Source organism: Bos mutus, chromosome 14 (assembly GCF_027580195.1).
Source record: "Bos mutus isolate GX-2022 chromosome 14, NWIPB_WYAK_1.1, whole genome shotgun sequence".
Lineage (NCBI taxonomy): Eukaryota > Metazoa > Chordata > Mammalia > Artiodactyla > Bovidae > Bos > Bos mutus.
This window is the reverse complement of record NC_091630.1, coordinates 9,750,274-9,773,836: the sequence shown is the minus strand read 5'-3', so window position 1 is coordinate 9,773,836 and position 23,563 is coordinate 9,750,274. Positions and strand designations below refer to the sequence as shown.

At 41.8% G+C, this 23,563-nt stretch overlaps 1 protein-coding gene across 5 annotated transcripts in view; it reads left to right on the top strand.

The window, feature by feature from the left end:
* Positions 1-14,007: 14,007 nt before the first annotated feature.
* Positions 14,008-23,563, top strand: part of RUNX1T1 (RUNX1 partner transcriptional co-repressor 1) — a 153,493-nt gene continuing 143,937 nt past the window's right edge. The window contains exon 1 of one of the 5 annotated variants that reach the window (XM_070382937.1): positions 14,008-14,240. Coding sequence is in view for 1 of the 5 variants with exons in the window: in XM_070382940.1 (XP_070239041.1) it covers positions 14,213-14,240 (28 nt within the window). In the remaining 4 variants the exon portion in view is untranslated. Of the gene's footprint in view, positions 14,241-15,492; positions 15,675-21,871; positions 22,074-23,563 lie in introns of those variants that run through there. The other 4 variants (XM_070382940.1, XM_070382944.1, XM_070382939.1 and 1 more) reach the window with 4 other exon arrangements.

Here is a 23,563-nt window from a genome sequence, read left to right as displayed (position 1 = left end):
TGTTCCCTTGGTATCTCCAACTTTCTTGAATAAATCTCTAATCTTTCCCATTCTATTGTTTTCCTCTATTTCTTTGCTTTGTTCACTTAAGAAGGTTTTCTTGCCTCTCCTTGCTATTCTTTGAAACTCTGCATCCAGATGATATATCTTTCCTTTTCTCCTGTGCTTTTTGCTTCTCTTCCTTTCTCATCTATTTGTAAGGTCTTCTCAGAAAATCATTTGCCTTGTTTCTTTTCTTCTTGGGGATGATTTTGGTCACCACCTCCTGTACCGTGTTATGAATTTCTATTCTTGAAATATTCGTTTCTATTCACATTTCTATTTCAGTGCTCTCATTTCATTAGTTTATATTTTCCAATTTCTCCATCTCTTTTGGTTGTTGTTCTTTCTCAAGCCTTTATCAAATGTAGTGGAAAAACTTGTGTATGTGTGTGTATTTATATATATATATATAGTATGTAAATGTAATATGTATATCTTAGAAAACTTAAAAAATTTTGCCTAGTTAAAAAATGTAAGACATTTTGGTTCCACTTGTTTGACTAAGTGCCCGGGGAGGCACACGGACTGCCACCACCCATCCTGGCCAGGTACCGCAGTCGCCATTTGTGTGAGTTATTTTACGACGTCAGGTCTTAGTAAGGAACACGGAACTAGCAAGCCACCAGCAACTGGAAAAGTTCAGGAAAAGTCAAAAGGAGATGACACAAGCCCTACCACCTCTGAGAATCCTACTCGCTGGCATCTGTCTTAGCTGAGCAATGCCTGTGCCACCAGAAAGGGCCCAGAATCGGAACGATTGGCCAGAGAAAACGCGGAAATGAGTCCCATCACCAGAAAGCCCAAGACGTGGAGCAAGTAACAGAGTGGTTCTTCTGAGTTCGCTTACCCTACTGCTCTCCAGCTCTGCGCCCCTGCCCAGTGAAGTCTCTTGCTTTGTCAGCTCCTATGTCTCTGGACAGTTGATCTCCCCATGTTAGACAAGAGCCCACTCTCAGGTCTTGGAAGGGGTCCCCATTCATAAGTATGAATAATGATGAGTTTCTAATTTATCCTCACTGAAAACTCTGGTATAGTTCCATTTATTCTGGCATCTAGTATTACTGGTAAAATTCTAGAAAGCTTATTATCTTAGTGATTTGAAAAAAAAATTTGTGAATGAAGCTCGAAACTTCTAATTCAGTTCTGAGGATACAAAGAAATATTGTGTTAAAAAAAAAGCAGAAAATTAACATGTGATACAGTATGATTAACTAAAGTAGAGGATTTGCTCAAATTAAAATAAAACAAAAAACCCAAAACACAGGAACTTGAATTGTGGATTATTTTAGCCACCTTTAAAAATGAGAATATGGGTATTACTCTGAAAATTTCCTCCTTCAAAATACAACTCCTTGTTCTTTTGAGAAGAGCAGCAGGCCAGCCCTCTACCCATCTTTCGCAGAACAGCTTAATGACAGTCAGCATATATTTAGCCAATTGACAGATTATGTGTGAAATCTGTAATTAGACAGCTAATCTTTTTTTAAAGAAATATGTTATATTTCTAAGTGCTAATATGTACATTTTCAAGAGACTAAATGCTAGGTGACACCTCTGAGTTTCTTAACTTTTTTCCCTAGAAAGAGCAGTTTAGCTGGCATAGAAATATAGCAGAAAATGAAAATATTTGTCACTTTTGGGAAAATAGCATTTTAGGGATTGAGAAATATAAGAATAGAGAGGAAAAAAAGACCATTGTATCAAGAGTATACACATAAATGGGCAATACATCTTCTTTCTCACCTTTATATAGTACCTAATTTTTACAGTTAGCAGTTGGATCAATCCAGGGGCCTACTGCCTTACATTCGTGAATGAAGCAAACTGCTCCAAGGGAAAATAATTGGATCTGGACTCTGTGTACTTGTTATAGGGAGGTGCTTAAGGGAAGTCAGAAAGACATTCTGTAAAGGAAAGTAAGTGTTTTGAAGGATGGGATTTTTGCTTTTTGTTTGGTACTGAGGGGAAGGTTTAAGAGTTGAAACATCTTCACTTGGGTGGGGTGTGAGGGTGTATGCTCAGACCTAGAGGTATGTGATTGTGAAAAAATAGAAACAATAATCACATTTGCCTTATTGGGCTACTTTTTCTAGAACATCTAAGCAGAAATGATTTGTACCTTTTTTTTTCCTTTTTCCTTTTTCCTTTTTATTTCTTTTTTGAGAGAGGAAGTAATTTTTAAATCCTTAACTCTGAGGTCCTCTTTCTCAGAAGTATGAAAAGAAGAGATCACTAGAATAACCTTGACTTTTTTTCCTGACCAGGTTAACAGTCATGAGTTAGCAGTTAGTTGTTTTCCAGCGTTCGGCCAATTCCCGTTTAAGGAAATAGAGATAGTTTCCACCAGTCCAGGTGCTTAGATTCATGACCCCACAGGGAGAGCTCAGATTTCAGTGGACAGCCATGGCCCTTTGGCATTCAATTCCAGACCGTCTTGCTCTTAGAATTAGATCTCAGTGGAACTGAACTTAGACACTCTCTTTAATTTTTTTCTACCCTTGGATTTGCCTTGACAAGCTTAGAAACAAGATTTTCACTGCTGACCCCTGAGACTTGAACTGTGACTTCTGGAGTGGTAAGGGGAACTCTAGCAAGACCCTTGAGACTGGACCAGACTTACGTTAACTCAGACCACCAGAGTTCCAATCCTACTTCTGCCATTTACGAGCTGTGAGGCCTTAGACAAGTTACTCCAGCTCTCAGCTTGGTTTCCTAGGAGCATAATAGTACTTCTCTTGTATATTGTTTTAAGAGTGCATGAAGTAATACCTGGAAAGTGCTGGTTAGAACATACTTGGCACCTAGTATGAACTATGGTGGAAGGGGCCATTCGCCACGTTTGCAAATATTCTTGTCCGCTCAGGAAGGTACTGGGATCAAGTTGTGGATTTCGAGAGGCTATCATGATTTGGGTGAGAAAAATTTCACTAACATCACACGCAAAAAAGAATAAACTAGCTTCTTCAAAGTCTTCTTGGTAAGACCCAAAGACTAGTGCAGAAGACAGGGAGTGAGGAAAAGGGTCTCCTCAGTTGGATTTCCCATCAGCCTACTGGGATAAGGACTAGGAGTCAGATCTAATTTGACTTAAAGAAAATTAAGATGTGAAAGAAACTTCACACTCTGTATGGATAGGCATACATATATATTTAGCTTTTCAAGTATATTGAATAAATGTACATGTACTTACATTTTTCACTTGTGTGCTTGTCCATGTGGGGATATGTACATGTATTTTGTATGAAAAAAACAATTACATCCAAAGTGGCCATTAATGTATTATCTAGCTCTCGGTTTTACCTCCTATGAGAGTCAGTTAAGCGGGTAGGGCACAATCTTTAAAAGAATGACATGGCCTGAGGACATGATATAACTGATTTAGAACCAAATATCTCCAGGATGGCTGACAATATTTCCCCTAGACTGTGAGCCTCAGCACATGCTCACTGTAACACATCAACAGGCTAAATGACACACCCACAGGCCCCATGACAGTTCCAAGGCTGACCATAAAGGTCAAAAAGTGACTAGGTCCCAATTCATGGAAATCCCCACACTCCTTCCCCAAAGTAGCTATAATAATCTTCTGTGAAATTTCCCACCCCAATAAAAACTGCCAACCCTGTACCTTGGCGTTCCCCTCACCCTCTGAGATGGTCCCACACTCTGTCTGTGGAGCGTGTTTCTCTCTAAGTAAATCCTCTTCTTATCTATCACTTTGTCTCTCACTGAATTCTTTCCAGGATGAGACATCCAGAACCTGAACTTCATTAAGTCCTGACACCAGGCGTGTGGTCTCAGTTAAAAGACTGTGGGTTCAAGTCCCAATCTGAGTTACATGGCTTCAATAGTATTTCCGCAGCTGTTCGCACAATGATGTGTATGTAGTATGTGCCATTAAATTTTGGAGTAAATGGCTTACAAAGAGAAAATTGTAATCATAGTACAATGCGCCATAGAAACCATGTATCTTTTCCTATGTGTCATTACTCCATTCTCACTGCTTATGTCTTTTAAATTTCCCATTTTAAAGTTAATAATGATAATATTATAGCCATAGCTAATAGAAAGAAAAGAATCTGCTCTTGATATAGTGCAAGCTGGGATAGGGCAAGGCTTCAGGTGTAGGATGGAGAGTCAAGGCAAGTAAAAAGAACATTGTATTTCTAGTCCTATCTACTGATCAAGAAATCTCCAAAGTATTTAGGTTTCCCATAACTTAAAGAACATTGTGTGACTTAAGGTCACTCATTTATTAAATAGGAATTCAGTTCTAGGTTTCATAGATTGTCAAGAGATCTTTCTTTCTGTTGTACTCTCTTTATAGAGATAACACTGAACACCAGGATAAAACCTGGAAAACCTTCCAGAAATTGTCAGAATTCCTAAGGTACTCATTTCATCGTTAATCATCAATGTTAATTTACACTTTCCCTTTGCTCACATCAGGAAAATATCTACAGTCATTTTAAAACAGGTTTATTTTTTCAAAAGCCCCATAATGTTATTTTGCTGTGAAGAGTCCAGGTCACTTTATGAGAGGTTTCCATCTGAGCAAAGTTGTCCACACATGGGCCCCTGACCCATCCTCCAGCTAACGAAGCGGTTTGGTTTCAAAATGACCATGACTGATTCCATCAGTCTCTCTGTCTCTGCATTTTAGAACAGTATATACTAGTTAACAGGAGAACAGGAGCTGAAAGACAGACGTGACTGTAAACAGAAGCTGTGAGTTATTCAAACTCACAAAACAGCCAAAGCAACGAGTGAGCAGGACTGTGGAGTAGAGAGGACAAGAAGCTAACGACAGTTGGTAATAAAAGGAGCACAGGAATGGGGGGCAAGCCCAGGGTTATGACAAGGGCGGGGCATTCAGGCAGGAAGCCCACGGTGCATCAGGATAGGCTTCGAGGAAGAACAGAGAAATGATCTGATCCCTGCAGGTACTGATACAGTCTCTCCTGTGAGACCCAGGTAGCTTCTGTTGATAGCTTCCTGCCTTCTGCTTGTCCACGTATATCCTTACAGTGAACTCCCATGAACCAAGTGAAATAACCTGAGGGTGTTTCTATTTTTTGCACCTTGATCAAGCTTGATACATTGGCTTACAATTTTATAGAAAACACTTACAAGGTCTAATCGACAACTAACTGTCACTCATGAGGAACATCTAGAGACACTACTCAAGGGAGCTCCCTGGTGGCCTAGTGGTTAGGATTCTGGGCTTTCACTGAAGTGGCCGAACTCAGTCCTTGACCAGGGAACGGAAATCCCACAAGCAGCAAGCGTGAGGCAAAAAAATAAAAAAATAACAAGACACTGCTCAAACTGCTTCTATCTTCAAAATAACTCTCTGGTAAAAGTGGGTTTCAAAAACTAAAAATTTAAAACTACATTAATGTAGACAAAAAGAGCTTTAATTGGGTAACTATCAGATTCCACTATCTAAATGAATTTCCCACTTCATTAAAATAACAATGACTTAAACTTCAAAGCAAACTCAGCCCGTTGTTTACCCTGCCACTCTAAGCACGTCTTGTAAGATATCTAGATCTTTTGTTAGACATATGTTACTGAGCTTAATTTGTCTTTGTTCCTTTTAAAAGTCTTGATTCACAGAGAACAGGAATGCTTTGAATCTGCTTCCTAACACAATACCTGTGTGAAGAAATGTTTAATCCTGACTGGGTATGAATACATGGAACACACAAATAAATGTGAAGATGTTCAGAAGAGGTTAGAGGAAATTGGAATACCAAAATGCTCTAAGGGAATTGTGGAATATTTATGAAAATACATGGTTTATTTTGAAATGCAGATGTCTCAGGACCTGGAAATGTAATCACAGGAATGAAAACTGTCTTTAATAAATCTTCTTAATTAAAATCTATTGTTCAGAAAAAAATATAAATTCTCCTGCGATATTAGAAGTAAGAGCAAGAAATGGGGAAAGTATGCACTCATTCAGATTGCAGCAAAGAATTATTATTAAGAGTTCCTGGCTATAACAGTTTGGTTTACTGCTGTTGTTTTTACTGTTTTTTTTTTAAAGCTAAAGAAGTGACATTCTAGTAGACTGAACATAAATTATTTGCCATTATGGTACCCAATGAGATGAAAACAAAAAAGGCCTGTAGCACAAAAATATATCCAATCACTGATAGGGAGAGTGTGTTAGAATCACTGTCAAAATACATCAAATTTTTTTGTTTTTCTTCACTTGCAAGGGCTTTGAGTGGGTGGTCCTCTGGCTCAAAAGACTCAAAATCAATTACAAGAAATAAACCTCCTTCCTCCCAATCTTCAGATTTCCTCTGTGAGATCCGAGCAGAATGCTTAAAAATGAAAATGTCTACATGACTGCCTTTGTGAAAAATACATGCATTTCTCTGTTCTTATTAGTCTGCAGTGTCATTAAAGTTTAAGAGCACTAGGCCTTTCAGTTAAACCAGTGCACTAGGGCATAATTGTCATAACATGTCAATACAATGAAATAAACTAATTTCATCAGTAAGTGAGCTGAGGCAAGCAAGGCTGAGCCCCGTCCTGTGTGACAGGGCCCATGCTACCTACCCTCTGACCCTAGACCCTCCATTTGGCATTGCAAGCAAGTGGGGGCTGGAATGGTCAATGGCTGTGCTCAGGGAAGTTGAAAACCTGCACATCTTGAATCCATTAACTCGTAGTACCTTTTCTCAGTGATATATTACACTGGGCAAGTACAGTCCCACGCAAGGCATGGCCATCACTAACTCCTTAGAGTCGCAAGTGACCTAACCCTCCTGCAGTAACCACCCACGTGTGGCTCAACTTTTGAAGAGCTTCCAGTCCTCTTTAGATGAAGTTCTGTGGCTGTTTATTTTATTATTATCTGATAATGAGTCTCCCTTGATGATTGCAGGTGCCTGCATAGCAGGTAGGGATGTTAGGAGCCTATTCACATGCTTTCTCTTGTTGTGGATACACAGCCCCAAAGGATGTGTGTGTTCTTCTGTGAGCGCATGAATCCTGTGGGTTTTTGTGCAAGCTATGAAAGTGGGGCTCTGTGTATATAAGGAGAATGATAAGGTGGGGTGTTTTCAATGCTTCTAGGAATCTCTAAAGTCTTGCTCCTGATTCTGTGTGGGCCAGGGTCCTGAGAAGCTGGTTAGAAATGCAGAATTTCAGATCCAAGCCCACACCCACCGAGGCAGATTCAGCCATTAACATAATCCTCTGGATGCTTGCTGCTGCTGCCATAGACAGCAGCCCACCAGGCTCCCCCGTCCCTGGGATTCTCCAGGCAAGAACACTGGAGTGGGTTGCCATTTCCTTCTCCAATGCATGAAAGTGAAAAGTGAAAGTGAAGTCGCTCAGTCGTGTCCGACCCTCAGCGACCACATGGACTGCAGCCTTCCAGGCTTCTCCGTCCATGGGATTTTCTAGGCAAGAGTACTAGAGTGGGGTGCCATTGCCTTCTCTGTCTGGATGCTTGGTATACACATTAAATTTGACATGCATACATTACACTAAGGGAAAATATATTTGTTCTTTTCTATAGAAAGCATGGCTTCCACGGAATGTTTTAAGACTATAAACAATTGCATGCGTTATCTATATCTTTGTTGTAAAAATATTAAATAAGGAATATTTATTTAAAAGTAAAAATGTGAATATTTAGGGCAAATGTTAGTCTAGAAGTGATTTTCTTGTCCAGAAAACACGTGAAACAGAAATTTTCTATCTTAGAAAAATTATGTCCTCTCAAGGAAAGGGGCGGAGAAGGCAATGGCACCCCACTCCAGTACTCTTGCCTAGAAAATCCCATGGACGGAGGAGCCTGGAAGGCTGCAGTCCATGGGGTTGCTAAGAGTAGGACACGACTGAGTGACTTCACTTTCACTTTTCACTTTCATGCATTGGAGAAGGAAATGGCAACCCACTCCAGTGTTCTTGCCTGGAGACTCCCAGGGACGGGGGAGCCTGGTGGGCTGCCGTCTATGGGTCGCACAGAGTCGGACACGACTGAAGCGACTGAGCAGCAGCAGCAGCAATGAAAGGGACCATACTGCAAGGCAGACGGGGTGATCGGCATCAGGTTGCTCTTGCGGTTTTACAGGCGCCTGACCTAAAGAGTGTATTGATCAAGCGATTCTCTTGAATGTACAGATGAAGTCTGGGGGAATTTAGGAAGGGGAACCTGTTGGTCCCAGATGACGGAGTCACCCTTTCTAGTGTCTTAACTGAGACACTGGGGTCTCTCAGTTGGTGGCCAGTCCTATTGAGAAAAAAGTAAGAACTGTGCAAAACAAGTTCATGCTGAATATGATTAACAGCAGCCTATGTTTGCTACAGATCTGTGGGCCAAAAATTCCTTCTCTTTCCACTGCTGTGCTGTGAGCCAGTTGGCGTCTGCTTTCCCCCCCAGAGGTGGATACGCTACAGTGATATAATGATTCTCACATGAAAACAGCCTTATGAGGTGATATGGGATTCATCAGACTAGAGTGTTCTATGGAGCAAATTGATATTTTTAAAGGACTGGAGAAAAATAAAATGATTAAAATACTATAACATATGAATCTTTTAAAGGCTGTATTTAATGTGAACATAGATATACTGATCTTGCATAACTAAGGCATACATTTCCAAATAAAGATGATTCTTTACTAAGTATAAACATCCTCAAAGAGTCTGGATTATATAAACTATCAATGATATAATAATTAAATGAAAGAATTAGAATATGCCCTAGACAAACAGCTTGTGAATTTTTACTGCATATTGATGTGTGTACTAAGGAATACATACTCCAAGTAATATATAAGATAAAAAGGAAAGAATTACTTACCTCTAAAATTCCCTTAGCTCCAAGTTTCTTCACATAGTATTTTTTAAAATGTCTAACTTATTATGGAAAGTAAACAAAAATTTCAGAAATATTGGTACTTTATTGTAGAGCCTAGAATAATTTTACAAACAGTTAAAACAAGAGTACATAAGAATACATATTTTTCATATCAAATTCCCCATTTTTCAAGAAATATTGAAATACATATAAAACAACACAAAAAACCTTTGTCTTTGATTGCCTACATTGTCTTCATTAAAAATATTGGTGGTGTTAAAGTTTTCAGAATAATTCATTAAGAAAGAAGCCAAGTGATAGTGTTTTGATTCATGTAGATAAATTCATGTGATGAAGTTTTTAAACTTATTCATTCTTCATTCAACAAATGTTTATTGAACACCTAATACTTGGCAAGCACTGTTCAGTGAACAAAACAGACTCTTGTCTATGTAGTTACATCACAGTAATATACACCTAACTAAGGATTTATATAGAGAAGGCGATTGCACCCCATTCCAGTGCTCTTGCCTGGAAAATCCTGTAGACGGAGGAGCCTGGTAGGCTGCAGTCCATGGGGTCGCTAGAGTAGGACACGATTGAGCGACTTCACTTTCACTTTCCTGCATTGGAGAAGGAAATGGCAACCCATTCCAGTGTTCTTGCCTGGAGAATCCCAGGGATGGCAGAGCCTGGTGGGCTGCCACCTATGGGGTCGCACAGAGTCGGACATGACTGAAGCGACTTAGCAGCAGTAGCAGCAGCAAGAATTTATATAGACAGAGTAGACACCAGTATTAAACAAAACAGCAAAAAAGGAAAAATAACTTCTCTGAGCACATTCAATTAAAAAAAAAAATGGGGACTATAGAATCTCAGTGGGGGATGGGTATTCTAAGGTTTTATTCTGGATTATGGTATTTTAAAAATCAACTTTCAAAGATGGAGGTGGGAAACATTCAATGTAAATTAGAAACATGTAACTAAGGTTTTGGGGGGGCATCATTATTTGTCATGGATTAGCAGTAAAATGTCACATGAGATAATTACTAGCTTATAGATAGTTGTGCATATAAAAACACTTATTTGTGTATGTCATGTAGCACGTGTGTGTTTCATATTACACAATAAATTCAATCCTGCAGAGTTTAATGTGTCAAACTCCAAGGAATACAAATATTTAAATATTTAAAGAGTAACACTCATTACTTAAATACTAATATGAATTATTTTATAAAACTCTCCAAACTTTAAAAAAATTCCTTTTGGAAATTAAATACGTTATTGAAATTTTCCAACTTTGGCTTTTTGCATGAAGACTGGCTTTAAAGTAGTATAGAAAAACATATGACTATCTGCAGCTGAATCACACCAATCCAATCAGCTTATTTGCAGGTAGGATGAGAGCCTTTTTTTTGGGGGTGCCATGACACATGGCATGTGGGATCTGCAACTATGTCCCCTACAGTGCAAGCACTGAGTCTTAACCTCTGGTTTGCCAGAGAAGTATCAGAGTCATTTTAGTTTAACTTGCAAATTTCTATTAAAAAAAATTATTTATTATCTTAGGTCCCTAAGAGCTAATGTATTTACATTGTACACTTACAGAATAAGACAAGACCTCTAAAATTTATTCTTTTGTTGTCCATATTCTAAAATTAAACCTTAAACCAGTTAAATAACAAAATTGCAAAGATTTGGAATAAAACTTGTCCATACAAAGCTCAAAAAGTAAGCTACATAAAATTACATAGCAAAAGCGAGAGAAATGACAAATAGGGTTAAGGTCTTCATTGATGAAAGCATGATCATTGTTTCCTGTCCTTTATGTTTATCATATTCTATTTTTTCACAAATACAATAACTTTCATTAAAAATAATTAAGAATTTTCATCAACCTAAGCAAACAGGAAGACTTTTTCAAAGTATATAGAAAAATCACAGCTTGGGACTCATTCAAACTTTAATGTCTGTAAGAAGGAATTTTGAAAGCATTAATTAAGAACTTGTTTAAATTTTGTCCAGGAATTCCTGTTTGTGAGAGGTGAATCACGTATCTCTAAAGAAGATAATGAGCACTTATCTGAAATTTGTGTTGGAAATTCTGCTTTTTTTAAAGATTGGCTTAATGAGACACAAAAAGCAGTCTTAGGTAACATTAATGAAAAAAAACCTGTAAGCTGAAAAAACTTGGTACCTTTACAGTAAGAAAAATTTAAGAATGTGAGAAAAAAACCTGTGAGAAAAAAACTGCTAGTAAGGGTTTTTATAGTTTAACATATTATTGAATATCTTATTTTTCAGTTTAATGGTTTTCTTAGGGTGCGTAGGTGCCTATTTTTAAAAAATAATTTTTTTAAGATTTTTTTTTTTTTCAACAAAATGAAAGTCCTTAAAGTACAGATACCTAATTTCTCCTGTGAGTGGCAGATAGAAAGACAATACTAATTCCTGTCTCCTTTAGATAGTTATTTTTTAATGTATCAGTGATCAATTGACTGCATGATGAATGCAATGTCACTTGTATTTCCCACCCCAAGGCTAGGGTAACGAAATATTTTGTGGACTTGTATCGTTTTCCGGCAATTCACACCTTCCCACCACTCTTATGAACGAGCCCCTCCCTTCCCATTTACTGTTTTATTTTCCTAGATTTTACAATTCAGGAATCACCTCACACTTGAGTTGGTCCCTATTGCTACGATTTGCTCCAAATAGAGGAGTCAGGAGATAATAGAAGGCCAAACTCTACAGAAAACTGTGTTCTACATCTTGCAGGACACAGGCCTTTAAAGGAAGTGGGAAGTGGGATTAAGGAATATATTGAGTCACTATACCTCAGCCTCAGGATGTACATTCTTCACCTGCTCTTATCAGAATTTTTAAAAACTCTAAGATTTAGTGACATTCTACCTGATGTGAAGTCAAACTGAGTAGAAAACGTTAATTTTTTAAGAAAAGAAGTACAACTAGAACAATGATTATTATTTTTACTGAAGGATGACCAAAAGGGAGAATCCCATAAGCTTTGTAGAATCTTATAAAACATGATTTAAATATATGCCTTTGTGTTGTGAATATGGCCTGAAAATGTAAAACTGTTTTTGATTTCCTGCAAGTTGTTTTCCATTGATTTTGAAGTTTAATGTTTCTATCATAATTTCACACCTACTTTGGCACAATTTACAAAAAGAAGAAAAATATAGCATAATATGTATATTTTATTTCTCCCCCTATTTTTTACATCCTAAAACTTGTTGATTTATTTCTAAGCCTTACAATATGATTTTAGAAGTAGCACTATTTCACAAGAATCATTCCTGATTCAGATTTCATTTTATTAATTTAAATAAGAATAAATATATAGTCCTGGTATCTAAATTGTTGCTTTTCAATTTTGGGACAAAAGAAATAACACATGTAATAGAATAATTAAATATTAAAGTGTTCATGATTCTTTAAGGAAAATATAAGTAAGCTTTGACAATTTCCTATACAATGGAGTTAAAGTATACAAAAAATTTTATATTTTAAGATTATTAATGCTGCTAAGGAGAGCAAAAAATAAAGAGCTGTAATGCAGAAATTACTATAGAATGTACAACTTGATAAAATTTGAGATTCAAATTAAAAATATCAAATATCAAGACTTAACATTACAATTCATTAATCCATTACAATTCATTAGTCAAATGTCCCAAAGAGAGGGCAGAATGTACAATGAGTATTTTCTGAAAATGAATTGCAAAAAATGAGTAAAATCTGAGAAGACTTCAGAATTGGAAGCTCCAGCTGGATTTAAAAGGATGGGGGAAGGGCTCTTACTACTAAATATCTGAAGCACCATTTAAAAAAAAAAAACCTACCAAAGTCTCATCAGGCCTACTCTGACTCTGTCTTAAACATCTTTTCCTTTGTAAAGACGAAATTTAGAAACACACACACAGGATATGTTGCACTGATGTAGGCCAGTTGAGAAAAAAAAAAAAAACATGGTTTAGAGCAGGATTTCAAATTGTTACACTAAATATAATAACATTTGCAGTCATGGCACTGTTCCATAATAATTTTGAAAGATTTCATTTTACTCATCATCACCAGCCATTATCTGATCATATTTGACCTACATATTAATATTTTCATTATTATCCAAGCCCCTTTTGCTCTGTACAAACTGTCAGTTCTGTTCACTGCGAGATTATTTATTTACTTTGGAAATAACTGGAATTCTTTCACCCTATCTTTTTCTCCAGGGACACCCCCACCCCCAGGATTGATATTAATGTCTGCGGGAGGGGGGATATAACCCATAAATACAAACAAACAAACACCGTGAGATAGAAAAGGGGACCCTCTTCATGGCATACTATGGGAGAAGTATAAAAACAAAGGGAAAAAGAAAATGATAATTATTTTCTCTAAGGCTATTATCTAATGCGAAAGCAAATAGTCAGTCTGGAAATCAGCTAACAGAAGGGGATTAAGAGAGAGGAGATCTGAGCAGGGCTTGATGGCTCGCAGAGCTGTGTCTCCAGCCAGTGATGAGACGCAGGCAGGGCAGCCAGGAGCGCTCCAGATGGCCGGGGAAAGTGGTCGTCTTGGGTTACTGCAGGGCGCCGGGGGCCCCGGGAAAGCATCACTAGGGAGCCGGCCCCACGTCCAGCCTTCACCGGAGAGGGCGAGGCCAGGAGAGAGGCGGCCCGCGCGCCCGCGCGCCCCGGCCGGCCGGGCCAGCCCATTGTTAACTTACACTTGACCCCCGTGACCCCCGCACGACACCGATGTCCCCCACCTCCCCCGCCTGCCGCCCGCGCCCCCCGCGCCGCCGCGGGCCCTCCTCCCGGCCCCGGGGAGCGGCTGCGGCGCCCCGGGCGCGGGCGCGCGCGCTCTCGGCGCCCAGCGCGCGGCGCCCCCGCTGCCCGGCGGCCGCCCCGCCGCCCCGCGCGCGTCGCCTTCCTCGAGAGTGAGCGAGGGCGCGCGAGGCCGACGCAGACGCCGCCCGGGACGGGGGCGCTTCTCAGCGCCCCGCATCCCATTCGTCTGCCGCCGCGGCGACCGCAGGGAAGGGGCGGGAGGCAGGGAGGGAGGAGCGGCGCGCGGCGCGTCCGGGGCTGCTCCGCGTGGAGGCGGCGTCTGGCCGGCGGCCCCGACCCCCGGGCTCCTCGCCCCGCGGCTCGCGGTGATCGGTGCCCGGCGGCCTCGCGGCGAGCGCGCGCGCGGGCCCGCGGTCCTGGACGCGCCGGCCCTTCGGGGGCCAGGAGAGGCGCCGCGCCCTCGGCCCCTCGCCCCGCGGGCCGGCCGAGAAGACGGCAAGTTTTCCTGGCACCTCGGAGCCGGTGGCGGATGGTGGGACTCTCCGGCCCTGTGCAGTGTAAGTGCCCGCGGGCGGGCGGGGACTGGGGGCACCGGGGTGGGGGTGGGGGTGCCCTGGTTGTTGGTATTAATTCTCATTCTGGTGACCGTCCCATTCGTTTGGGTTGTTCGGCCGGGAGGCTCCGGGCTGTCTCCGTCGCTGAACTACTGTAGAGCCACGCACCGGGGCGAAGAGGAGCCTCGCGAGTCACTGCCCGCTGCGGTGACACTGAACTTCAAGGGGCAGCCGGGGGTGCCGTTTTCACTCTCAGATTCTCCGCACTGCTGCCCCCTTTTTCTTTTCTCTCCATCATGACGGTATGAGAGCTGGAAGATTATATTAGTCCCACCACCCACCCCCGACCGAACCCCCGGGCAAGGTACCCAGGGTGAGGGTGGCAGGTGGCCTTGGACCCTCATTTTTTTTTTCAATATTTTTTTAAACTGGAAAGTCTGCTTTTGATGGTGGGAAAACTTAGCTCTGGCATCAAGCGAGGAGGAGGAATCTGAACTTTTGAGACCCGGTGGCAACTGCGCTCGGGGTCCTTAGAGCAGTCCTCGGGCGCTTGGTGCCCACCCTGCGAACTGGCCCTGGTCTTCTTGGGCACGCGGGGTGCTCGGGTGGGAAGCCCCTGGAGGACAGGCCAAGCCCCCCGCCCCCGAACTCCAGTGAGGTCTCTCGATCCGAGTCTGGCATCCGCGACGGGCTTAGGGCTTTGCCGCCCGGGCTGGGTGGGCAGCGTCCCTGCGGCCCAGACCTCCGCGTGCCGGAGGCTTCGGCGCCCTGGCCCTTTGGGGGTTCCCTGCGCAGCCTCGATGGGGGCCCCCGTCTCCTCTTCAGAATGGGGAGCCTTGTGCTCGGCAGCGGAGCCCCCGCCAGGCGGAGCCCGGACGGGGAGCCGCGTCCCGGGGATGCAATTCGTTTACCCGGCCCCAGCGCTCTCTTGGGGGGACAGAAAGGACTGGGGTGATCGGTGCACCCAGACCCCTCTCCCTGGGCGGATCTGACGCTGGCCAGGACCCCCCTTAGGAAAGACAATTGTGGGTACAAGACGCTTAAATCCGTTTTTTTTTTTTTTTTGAAACTTTTTATGGAGGTTGGGGTGGGGTAAGTCAACCCTTGGAAAAGTTTGAGTACAGATTCCAGGAAGTAGGATGTGAACCCAGACTGTTACTAAAAATAGCCCGATTCCCTCCCCCCCACCCCACCCCGCCGAGCTTTTCAAGTTCGGAGGATTTGGCTGCGGAGCCTTGCAGCCCTTGTTTTCCTTATTCCTTGCAAAGCGTCGTGGCTGTTGAAATCTTTTGAGCACAGCTATTCTTCAAGATCTGGGCATCTTAAAGCCCAACTCGCCTTAGCCTGGCACCAGAGTGTCACTTTCAGGAATAGCCAGTGCCCCCCGCGGAGGAGCTCCTGAAGACCAGTCCCAGAGTCCAGGGCCGGGGAGTGAAGGTCAGGAGTTGGGGGGGAAGCCACTCCAGAGCAACTTGATGTGCTTCATGTCACTCCGGGCCCCCTTGAATTTTTAATTTCGCTCCCTCTAATTAATCTGCCCAGGGCCTTGATATAAATGGCTGTCCACAGCAGCTGCAAATTGATTCATCCCCTGATAAAGGTTGGGTTGCTGACCAAGGCGTTTTCTTTTTCTACCTTCTGTGTGAACTGAAATCTGTTTTACAGGTCCCCCGCCCCCCCACCCCGTCTCCTTTTAAACATGTGCACCATTTTTAAGTGCTCCCAGTGGCTTTGATTGTCATAACTCTCCTTTGCATAGAACGAGAGTGAAACTGGGTCTGTGCCCAGTGAGTCCACACTCGCTAGAATACAAATTGATCAGCTTTTCAGTGATAAACCGTTAGTGTCCGGGGTCTTCTTAGTTTTTTGCAGCCTTTTGCCTGGACCATGTGAGCGTTCTGTTGTGCCCAGTCTCTCCTGTCATCCAGTTCCTTAGAAAAGGTGAATAAACAGAACTGTTTCTTAAACCATCCTGGACCAAACCCAGATGCTTATGTCAGATGTGATGTGTACAAAGAGAAGCAAATTTATGATTCTCTGGATCTTTCCCCATTGTTTATTCTTAATGTCAATTCTAGTTTTACCATTGTAGGGGCTTTCAGGTAGCATGCATGGGACAGTCTGATTTTCTTTTTCTTTTCTTTCTTTTTATGGGTGGTTATTTTTAAAGGGACAGCTGACAGTCTCACCCAGTGTTTGACCTAGGCATCTTTTGCAGCCAGGAAGGATATTGAGGAAGTTGAAGTCTAACATTGCTTTATCTGTACTGTATTTAGCATTTCTTTGGCTTATTCTTTCAAAATTTCCACGAAATAATCAAGGAATCAGGCTCATTCTGGGTGTATAAAAGCTGACTTTATCTGCGATCATACTAAGAGAAGAACTTTATGTTAGAAGACTTTGTGTAAGAATTCATAATTTTTTGTAAACCATTTAGACAGCAGTCACTTTATTTGAAATGCTAAATACTGAGTGGGAGTGTTTGAGTATGGAGTTTCTCCAGTGTCCAGTTCATATCTAATAAAAGAAGTGGGAAAAATGGTGTATTTTTTCTTTAATGTTTGGACAGCTCAAAGCAGACCAGAAATCTTTGAAATGCTTTATAGCTTTAGTCTCTGTGACTCACTAATATCTGCTAATAATTTGATTTAAAAATGATCCTTAAAAGGATCATTTCATAATAAGACACATTCTTCTTGTAGTACAAAGCAAACTGCCCTATCAAGTTGCAAGCTGCTGGAAATGGTAGGACAGTACATGTTGCAGCTACAAGATTGCAGCTTTATATTTTTACATTTTCCCCCTTCTGAAGAAAAGTAAAATATTGTTCTTGATGCTAGATTCTAATGATGAATTCTTCCATCCAGGATGTTAGTATAAATATTTGCAGATCAAAGAACACTTCATAAATAGGAAAGAAGTACACAAATGTAAGGTGCCATTATCATTTATTTTATTATAAAAATAGAAGCTTTTTTTATTGTGGAAAAAAAAACTTTTCTTTTTTTCCAACATTGAAAAGGGATCACGAGAAAGAAATGCTTCCAATAGGAATGCTGGTCAGTGGTTGTCAGGTTAGGACATTCTTCACTGTCAAATCCTGTTTCTCACTTCTTTGATATGAACATCAGCTGACAGGCACTGAATGCAAACCCTTCTTCATTGAGGTTTTATGCAGGCAGCATAGCCCTTCATAGCAAAGCAGTCTCAAAAATTGGCACCTGCAGGATTTGCATGTGAAAAAAACGATTCAGTTGCATTTTACTGGAGTCTATTACTGTAAGTTATGTAGGTTCAGTGAGAAAAGCTATATGTTGATGTTTGGACATTTAAAAGTTCTTTGTTTTAGGGACACCTTATTCATCATCTAGTGATCCACAGACTTTATTGATAGCAGAAGCAGGGTGAAGAGATCTCTGGCTTTATAGAGGTTATTTAGTATGAAATGGTGTTATTTTTAACCATGTGCTTACAGAGTGCACTGCATGCATGGTTAATTTTTAAAATGTGCCTTAAAATGATGCCTTCATACAACTTTCAGAATCCATCAGAAGTTAAATACATAAAATTAGGTTAACATAAATACTCTTTGAAAACAATCTAGGATTTTAGAAGTTCAATAAATTAAAATCTATAATAAAGAAATTAAACATTTCATAGTTCTGAATTTCTTTACTTGTTAAATAATTTGTCACCAAGATGCCTTTTAAAAATACCATATTTGACCCTTTTATGCAAAATAACTGACAAATGTTAAGTCAACTAAAATACCATCAATGTGAACATTTCATCCAGAATAAGTTATTTTTTATTATCTAAAGAGACACGTTCCAACTTCACTTTTTTACAGCCATTAATATAAGAGTTCCTAAATAATGTTTAAAGAACAGTGAACATTTTATTAAAGCAAACATTAGTTCAGTTTAATGGAGGTAATTGTAAGTGATAAGACAGAGCAGGTTATCTCTGTGTTGTTTAAACAGAAGGAGCTACTTTGCACCATTTCCAGTAGCCATCTGTAGAAGAGAAGGGTTTGCACCTGTCTGTCCACACTAATTATAGATTAGGGCCAAAGAAATGAAATTCGAGGAGGTTTTCAGCTAATGAAATCCATACAGATTTTATTGTAAATGTGTTTTATGTAAAGAGGGTGATGGTTGAGTTATGAGTGAATAAATTGCTATGTAGCTGCTAGGCACTTGGTTTTGAAGCACAATTCTGCTGCATTAACCTTTGATATTAAAAAAAAAAAAAAGACAAACAACTTAGACACGGATGCTAGTCTTTGTTTGGCGTCCATAGCTACAATTTAGTGAGCAGCAGTGAGATTCAGTGTGCAATTTTAAAATGTGCTGTAAAGCAGCTTAAATGTTAAGAATATTCTAGTATTTTGAAATGCAGATGAAGTAGAAGGTAGGTTTTAACTTATACATATAAAACATTAGGAAATCTGAAAGCTTTTTTTTTGCATTTCAGTTTCACATACATGAGAAATTAAAGCAAAATGAGTGAGGAATTCATTCTGCAATAAAAGGTCACATGAATCTCTACCACATCTGTTTATAGTAATTATGAACATAATTAACATAAGAATTACAAATGAAATAATGACAAGCTGAGCAATGAGATATTATGCCATAATGGTCATATGTTGGAATTCTCACATTATAGCACACTAGAATTCACATACTCAAAGAAAATGGTAGATTTTTATCTGAATTAATGCTTCAAAACTTATCTGCTTGAGACAGATGGACTTCTTGCTTTTATAGGAAGGTAACCTATTATTAAGAAAAGAACTAGTTGAAATTAAGATTTTTAGTCTCCAGCCTGGCCTTTAAGACAGCTATGATGATAGAAACCACTTCCTGTTGTACACTTATTCTGTGATTGTTCTTCTTGATTATTATATTGCTTTTTTCTAAATTGAAAGCTTTGCAGCAAAGTGTTTGCTTTGGAAGAAAGTCATGGATTCTTCCCATTTGAGAATTGGTTGATCTTTTCTGTAACTGTGAGCCAAAAGTCAGTGAACAAACAAGGTAGTAATAGAACTAGTATGCCTTTACAAAACAAGAACCCTGGCAGATAAGCTTTTGTGCAGTTTTCTTCATACCTTCAGTGTCTGGATGCTTTTTAAAGAAAAATGTAAGCCTTTTCTGTGGAAGTAGTAGGGCTTTGTTTGTTTTATAAATAGCATTTTTTCAAAGCACATGTAATGGAAAAATCAGTTGGCGTTTCTAAGTTGTATTTTTTACTTCCTAGACTTGCATTGGATTTATAAACATGTGTCTGTAGTCTTTGTCCAAACTGATCTAACTAATATGTAATAAAGGGGCAGGTATATGTGATTGCACCTGGTTATCCTGAATGCAGGTTTCTATAGCAGCTAGAGAAAAAGTGAAAGGTGACTCTTTATGAGAGCTATAATGATACTCTAGAAATCTGTTGTTACATTTAAAACATGTAAGGATGACAGATTTCCACTCATTTAGAGTGCACTCGATTTGGTAACATTTCCTGCCAAATGGTCTCCTCCCTCTCCTTGCACCCTTCTATAACTATTGAACCTGCTCACTTTTTGAAGATTTACGGGGAAGTAGTACCTCCTTCTCTTCTCAGTGATACCCCGAGGTTTTCCACATGATTGGATTACTGGTGGACTGTGGCAGAGCCCTTTTCATCTGACATTCACTGCATGACAAGATTTTTCACACATGCCCTTCCTGCACCAACGCCTAGCTTTTTGCACTTTACCTGACCTATCAGGTTTCCCTTAATTGTTTTCTTGGGGTGTGTGGGAGCTTGGGGGCCAGAGGGTCCAACTGCTCATAAAACTTTTTGAGCACTGGATCCAAGTGGTTTGGAGGGGAGTGCTTGATTCAACAGTTTGCTGTTGTGGTTCAGGGGCTCAGTTGGCCCCCTCTTTGTGACCCCTGCCTCTCCTGATTTTCTTAAGGTCTTCTTCAGATCTGTCTCCTCTCAGAGGTGGCTGCTAGGTCTCTTGCACTTTGGTGTTGGTGTTTTTCTCTAATCACCAGCCTTATTTCCCCTCACCCCAAACTATCGAGCCCCCATGCATAAACTGTTTTACAATCTGAAGTTTCACTGCAGCAGGGGCTACAGTGTATGTCAAGAACAGTTCTGGAGTTTATTGGCTTCTTTATTCTGAACTCACTCTTTATACTGACATGAGCTTCTTAACCAAGCTTCAGTGCCTTGAAATGCAACATGACCAAATACTCCCTTTCCGCCCCCCCCCCCCAATAAAATAACCTTCTTTGCTGCATTATTTGCACTCCATTAAGGATATGATCAGATGTTCACGTTGGCTGACGGGTGCATTTAAAAGGGGAAAGGGGGCTCCCAGGAGACCACTCAGGTGTACCTCCCTGCAGACCCTGATGGGGGTGGAAGAGGCACTCTGGACTGGGAGGAGCGCTAGCTCCCTGCTTGGTGTCTGATTGATTCCCTGGCTCTGGGGTGGGGAGAAGAGCTGTGGAGGCAAGCTCAAACCGGGATTGATTGCCTCGATTTCAAATTCCCACCTCCAAAATAGACTCTCAGATGTACACACAAGGAGCCCCCACCGCCGGCACAGTTTCTGGAGGTGGAGCAGGTGTCTGGGAGTCACCTGTAGCTCCCAGTCACAAGTGCGTCTTCTCCCGGTGCCGCTGGCCACGCGAGGTTTCCGCTGGGACCACCTTGACAAGCCCAGGGAGATGCCAGCGTTTGTATCCGCCTCACAGCCATCTCTGTGGATGTGGGCAGGGGTTGGAATCTAGTCTTGGGGCCAGCCAAGAAAGGGACGAGAACTCCCACTTGAGGTCGGTCGGGAAGGGCTGTGTCGCTGCCCGTGAGGACTCCCTGGGTTTGCTGGGCAACTTGGGTCTGTCTGGATGGAGGTCACACGGTGACTGTCTCGTTGTTAAGCTCCTGCAAAAAGCGGGCTCTGGATTCCCCTCTGACCTTGACAGAACCTCCCGGAATGTTAGCATCCCAGCTGCCCCCTCCGCCATCCCTGGAGCAAGGGAAAAAGGCAGTTTGCTAGTCTGGACTCCCCCCGCTCTCTCTCCGGGTGGGGACAGACGCGGCGGGGAGGGGAGACAGGTCAGCCCCGGCTAGCCTGGGGGCGCCTCGCTCGCCCCCGGTGTCCCCGAACCCTCCGCCCCTGCCCTGCCGGTCCCTGCTCCTTCGCTGCAGCCCGCGTCTCCCGTCCCCCCTCTCTCTCTGCCGCTTCCCCTGCCTCTCCCGCGCCGTCTCACACGCACCCTCTGTTTATTTTCCTGCCTCCATCTGGGCCCTGCTGATATTGTAATCACCCCGATGCACGCCGGCTCCGCTCGGCTCCCTCGTGCGCCCGCACACTCACTCACACACAATGTGCCATCCTGACAAGCCTCTGACTTCTGATAAGCTCCGATGTGTGTTTAATGAATACAAAGCCGCGGTCCGGGGGCCGCCTGCGCTGCGGCGGCCGCCTCTCCTGCGCTGCTTTGCCAGAAGGTAATCTCGGCGGCCGGGGGGGCCGGGGGCCGGGGGGCGGGCCGGGAGGAGGGGAGGGGTGGGGGGCGGGATGCAGGGGGGCGCGGGGAGGCGGCCTTTCTCTTTTCCTCTCCCCCTTCCCGAACGATTCAGAAGTCGATAAGACCGGGAGAAGTGAAGATGTACCATGTTATCTGTCGCTCCTCTTAGCTGGCGGAGAGAATTTACATTTCAAGATTAGCAGAGGGAGGAAAGAGAAATCTCCCTTTTGTTGTGTGGGGTGAGGAGCTGGCATCAGCCCTGGCCTGGCCGCTATCTCCCATCACCTCTGCTATCCAGACAGGACTCACCGAGGTGAGATTACCGGAGGGCCTTATCTTTCCTTGGGTTTCTTTTTTTTTTTTTTGCCATTCTAAATAGGTTTAAAGGAGACTGGATAAAGGGCGGGGGTGGGGGGGGGGACAATGGATTACGATATTGATGGGATGCTGAAGCCTTTGGATGAAGAGGGGGAAAGAAGAAGCTGCTTAACAACTTGATTAGTTCCTTTTTATTTTGATGTTAAGGTGAGACTGTGTTCCTTCTTTGCATTCAAAGTCTGTAGAACTTAAGGGAAAATCGGAATGGCTTGAATGCCTTATATTCTTTTCACTCCCACCTCCTGCCCTCCTTAGCACCGTCTCGCTTCTTATAACGAGAGTTTCATTTACCCCTTATTTGTAGGATTGATAAACCGAGTAAAATCGGTTGAGGCTTTTGGAATTGATCATTTGTGTTTGGTTCGGTGTGACATGTTTTGAATGGGTGGTAAATTGATGCTAATGGTAGTACTTGGATGAGTAAGAAGAGCAAATGAAACCTACTTTTAATGTGAAATTAGTTGATTTTATAGTATGATTTCAACTAGGTGCAGAGGGAACAAAAATCAAGTCTGTAAGGTAGATTTGCATGTTGAATTTAAACTATGGGATTTCCCCACCCCCCATTGGAATTGGTTTAAAATGAAAATAATTTTAAAATGTTTAATAAACCTGTTTAATTTGAAACATGTTTAATACACTTGAATGTGTTTAAAAATTATAGTAGCAACCTTAAAAGGTTTTTTAAAATGGGTAAAGGTGGGAAAACAATTGTTTTGCTTCCTACACATAGTCAGGATAACTATTTTCATAGGTAAATATGATCCAGTAACTAAGAGCCTAATTAAAATTTGTTTAAAGGCAGGGGGGCATGTTTCCTTGTTGACAGCAGCAGATCGATTGGGTAAGACAATAGAGTCCCATTATTTCACTTCCATTGACTGAACATATTGACATTTCAGGTTTGCTGTTGCCTCAGTGAGCATGATGAAACACTGAAATTCACAGTCCAACTGGCCAGAGTGGCACATGTATTTACTGTATGTCATTTCTGCCTGGGGTTACCTTGTCACCTAGGCAGAATGGGAATAGACAGCCTGGAATCCTTCAGAAGGGCAGAGATCTTTTGCTAGTGAACTGACAGAGAACATTTCTTAGGGACATCTTTAATTTTACTTAGAATCAGGTGTACCAGATAAATACGTGATATACTTTTATTTGAAAATCTGAGGAGCTACTTAGCTATCAGTCCTTGTATTTTACATGTAAGAATACCCATTTTCAAGCTTTACCTTCCCAGAGATATTTACATTGAATCATTTAGATAGTTTGTGCTCAGGTGACATCCATTTTTCTCCAGTTGGGGGTATTCAAGCACCTGCTAAATCTGTATCTGTTTAAAGAAATGTGTAAGTCCCCTTCAAAAATAGGGTCTGGCTTTCCTTTTTCTGTGGGTGGAATATGAAAGCAGAATGTGTATATTTT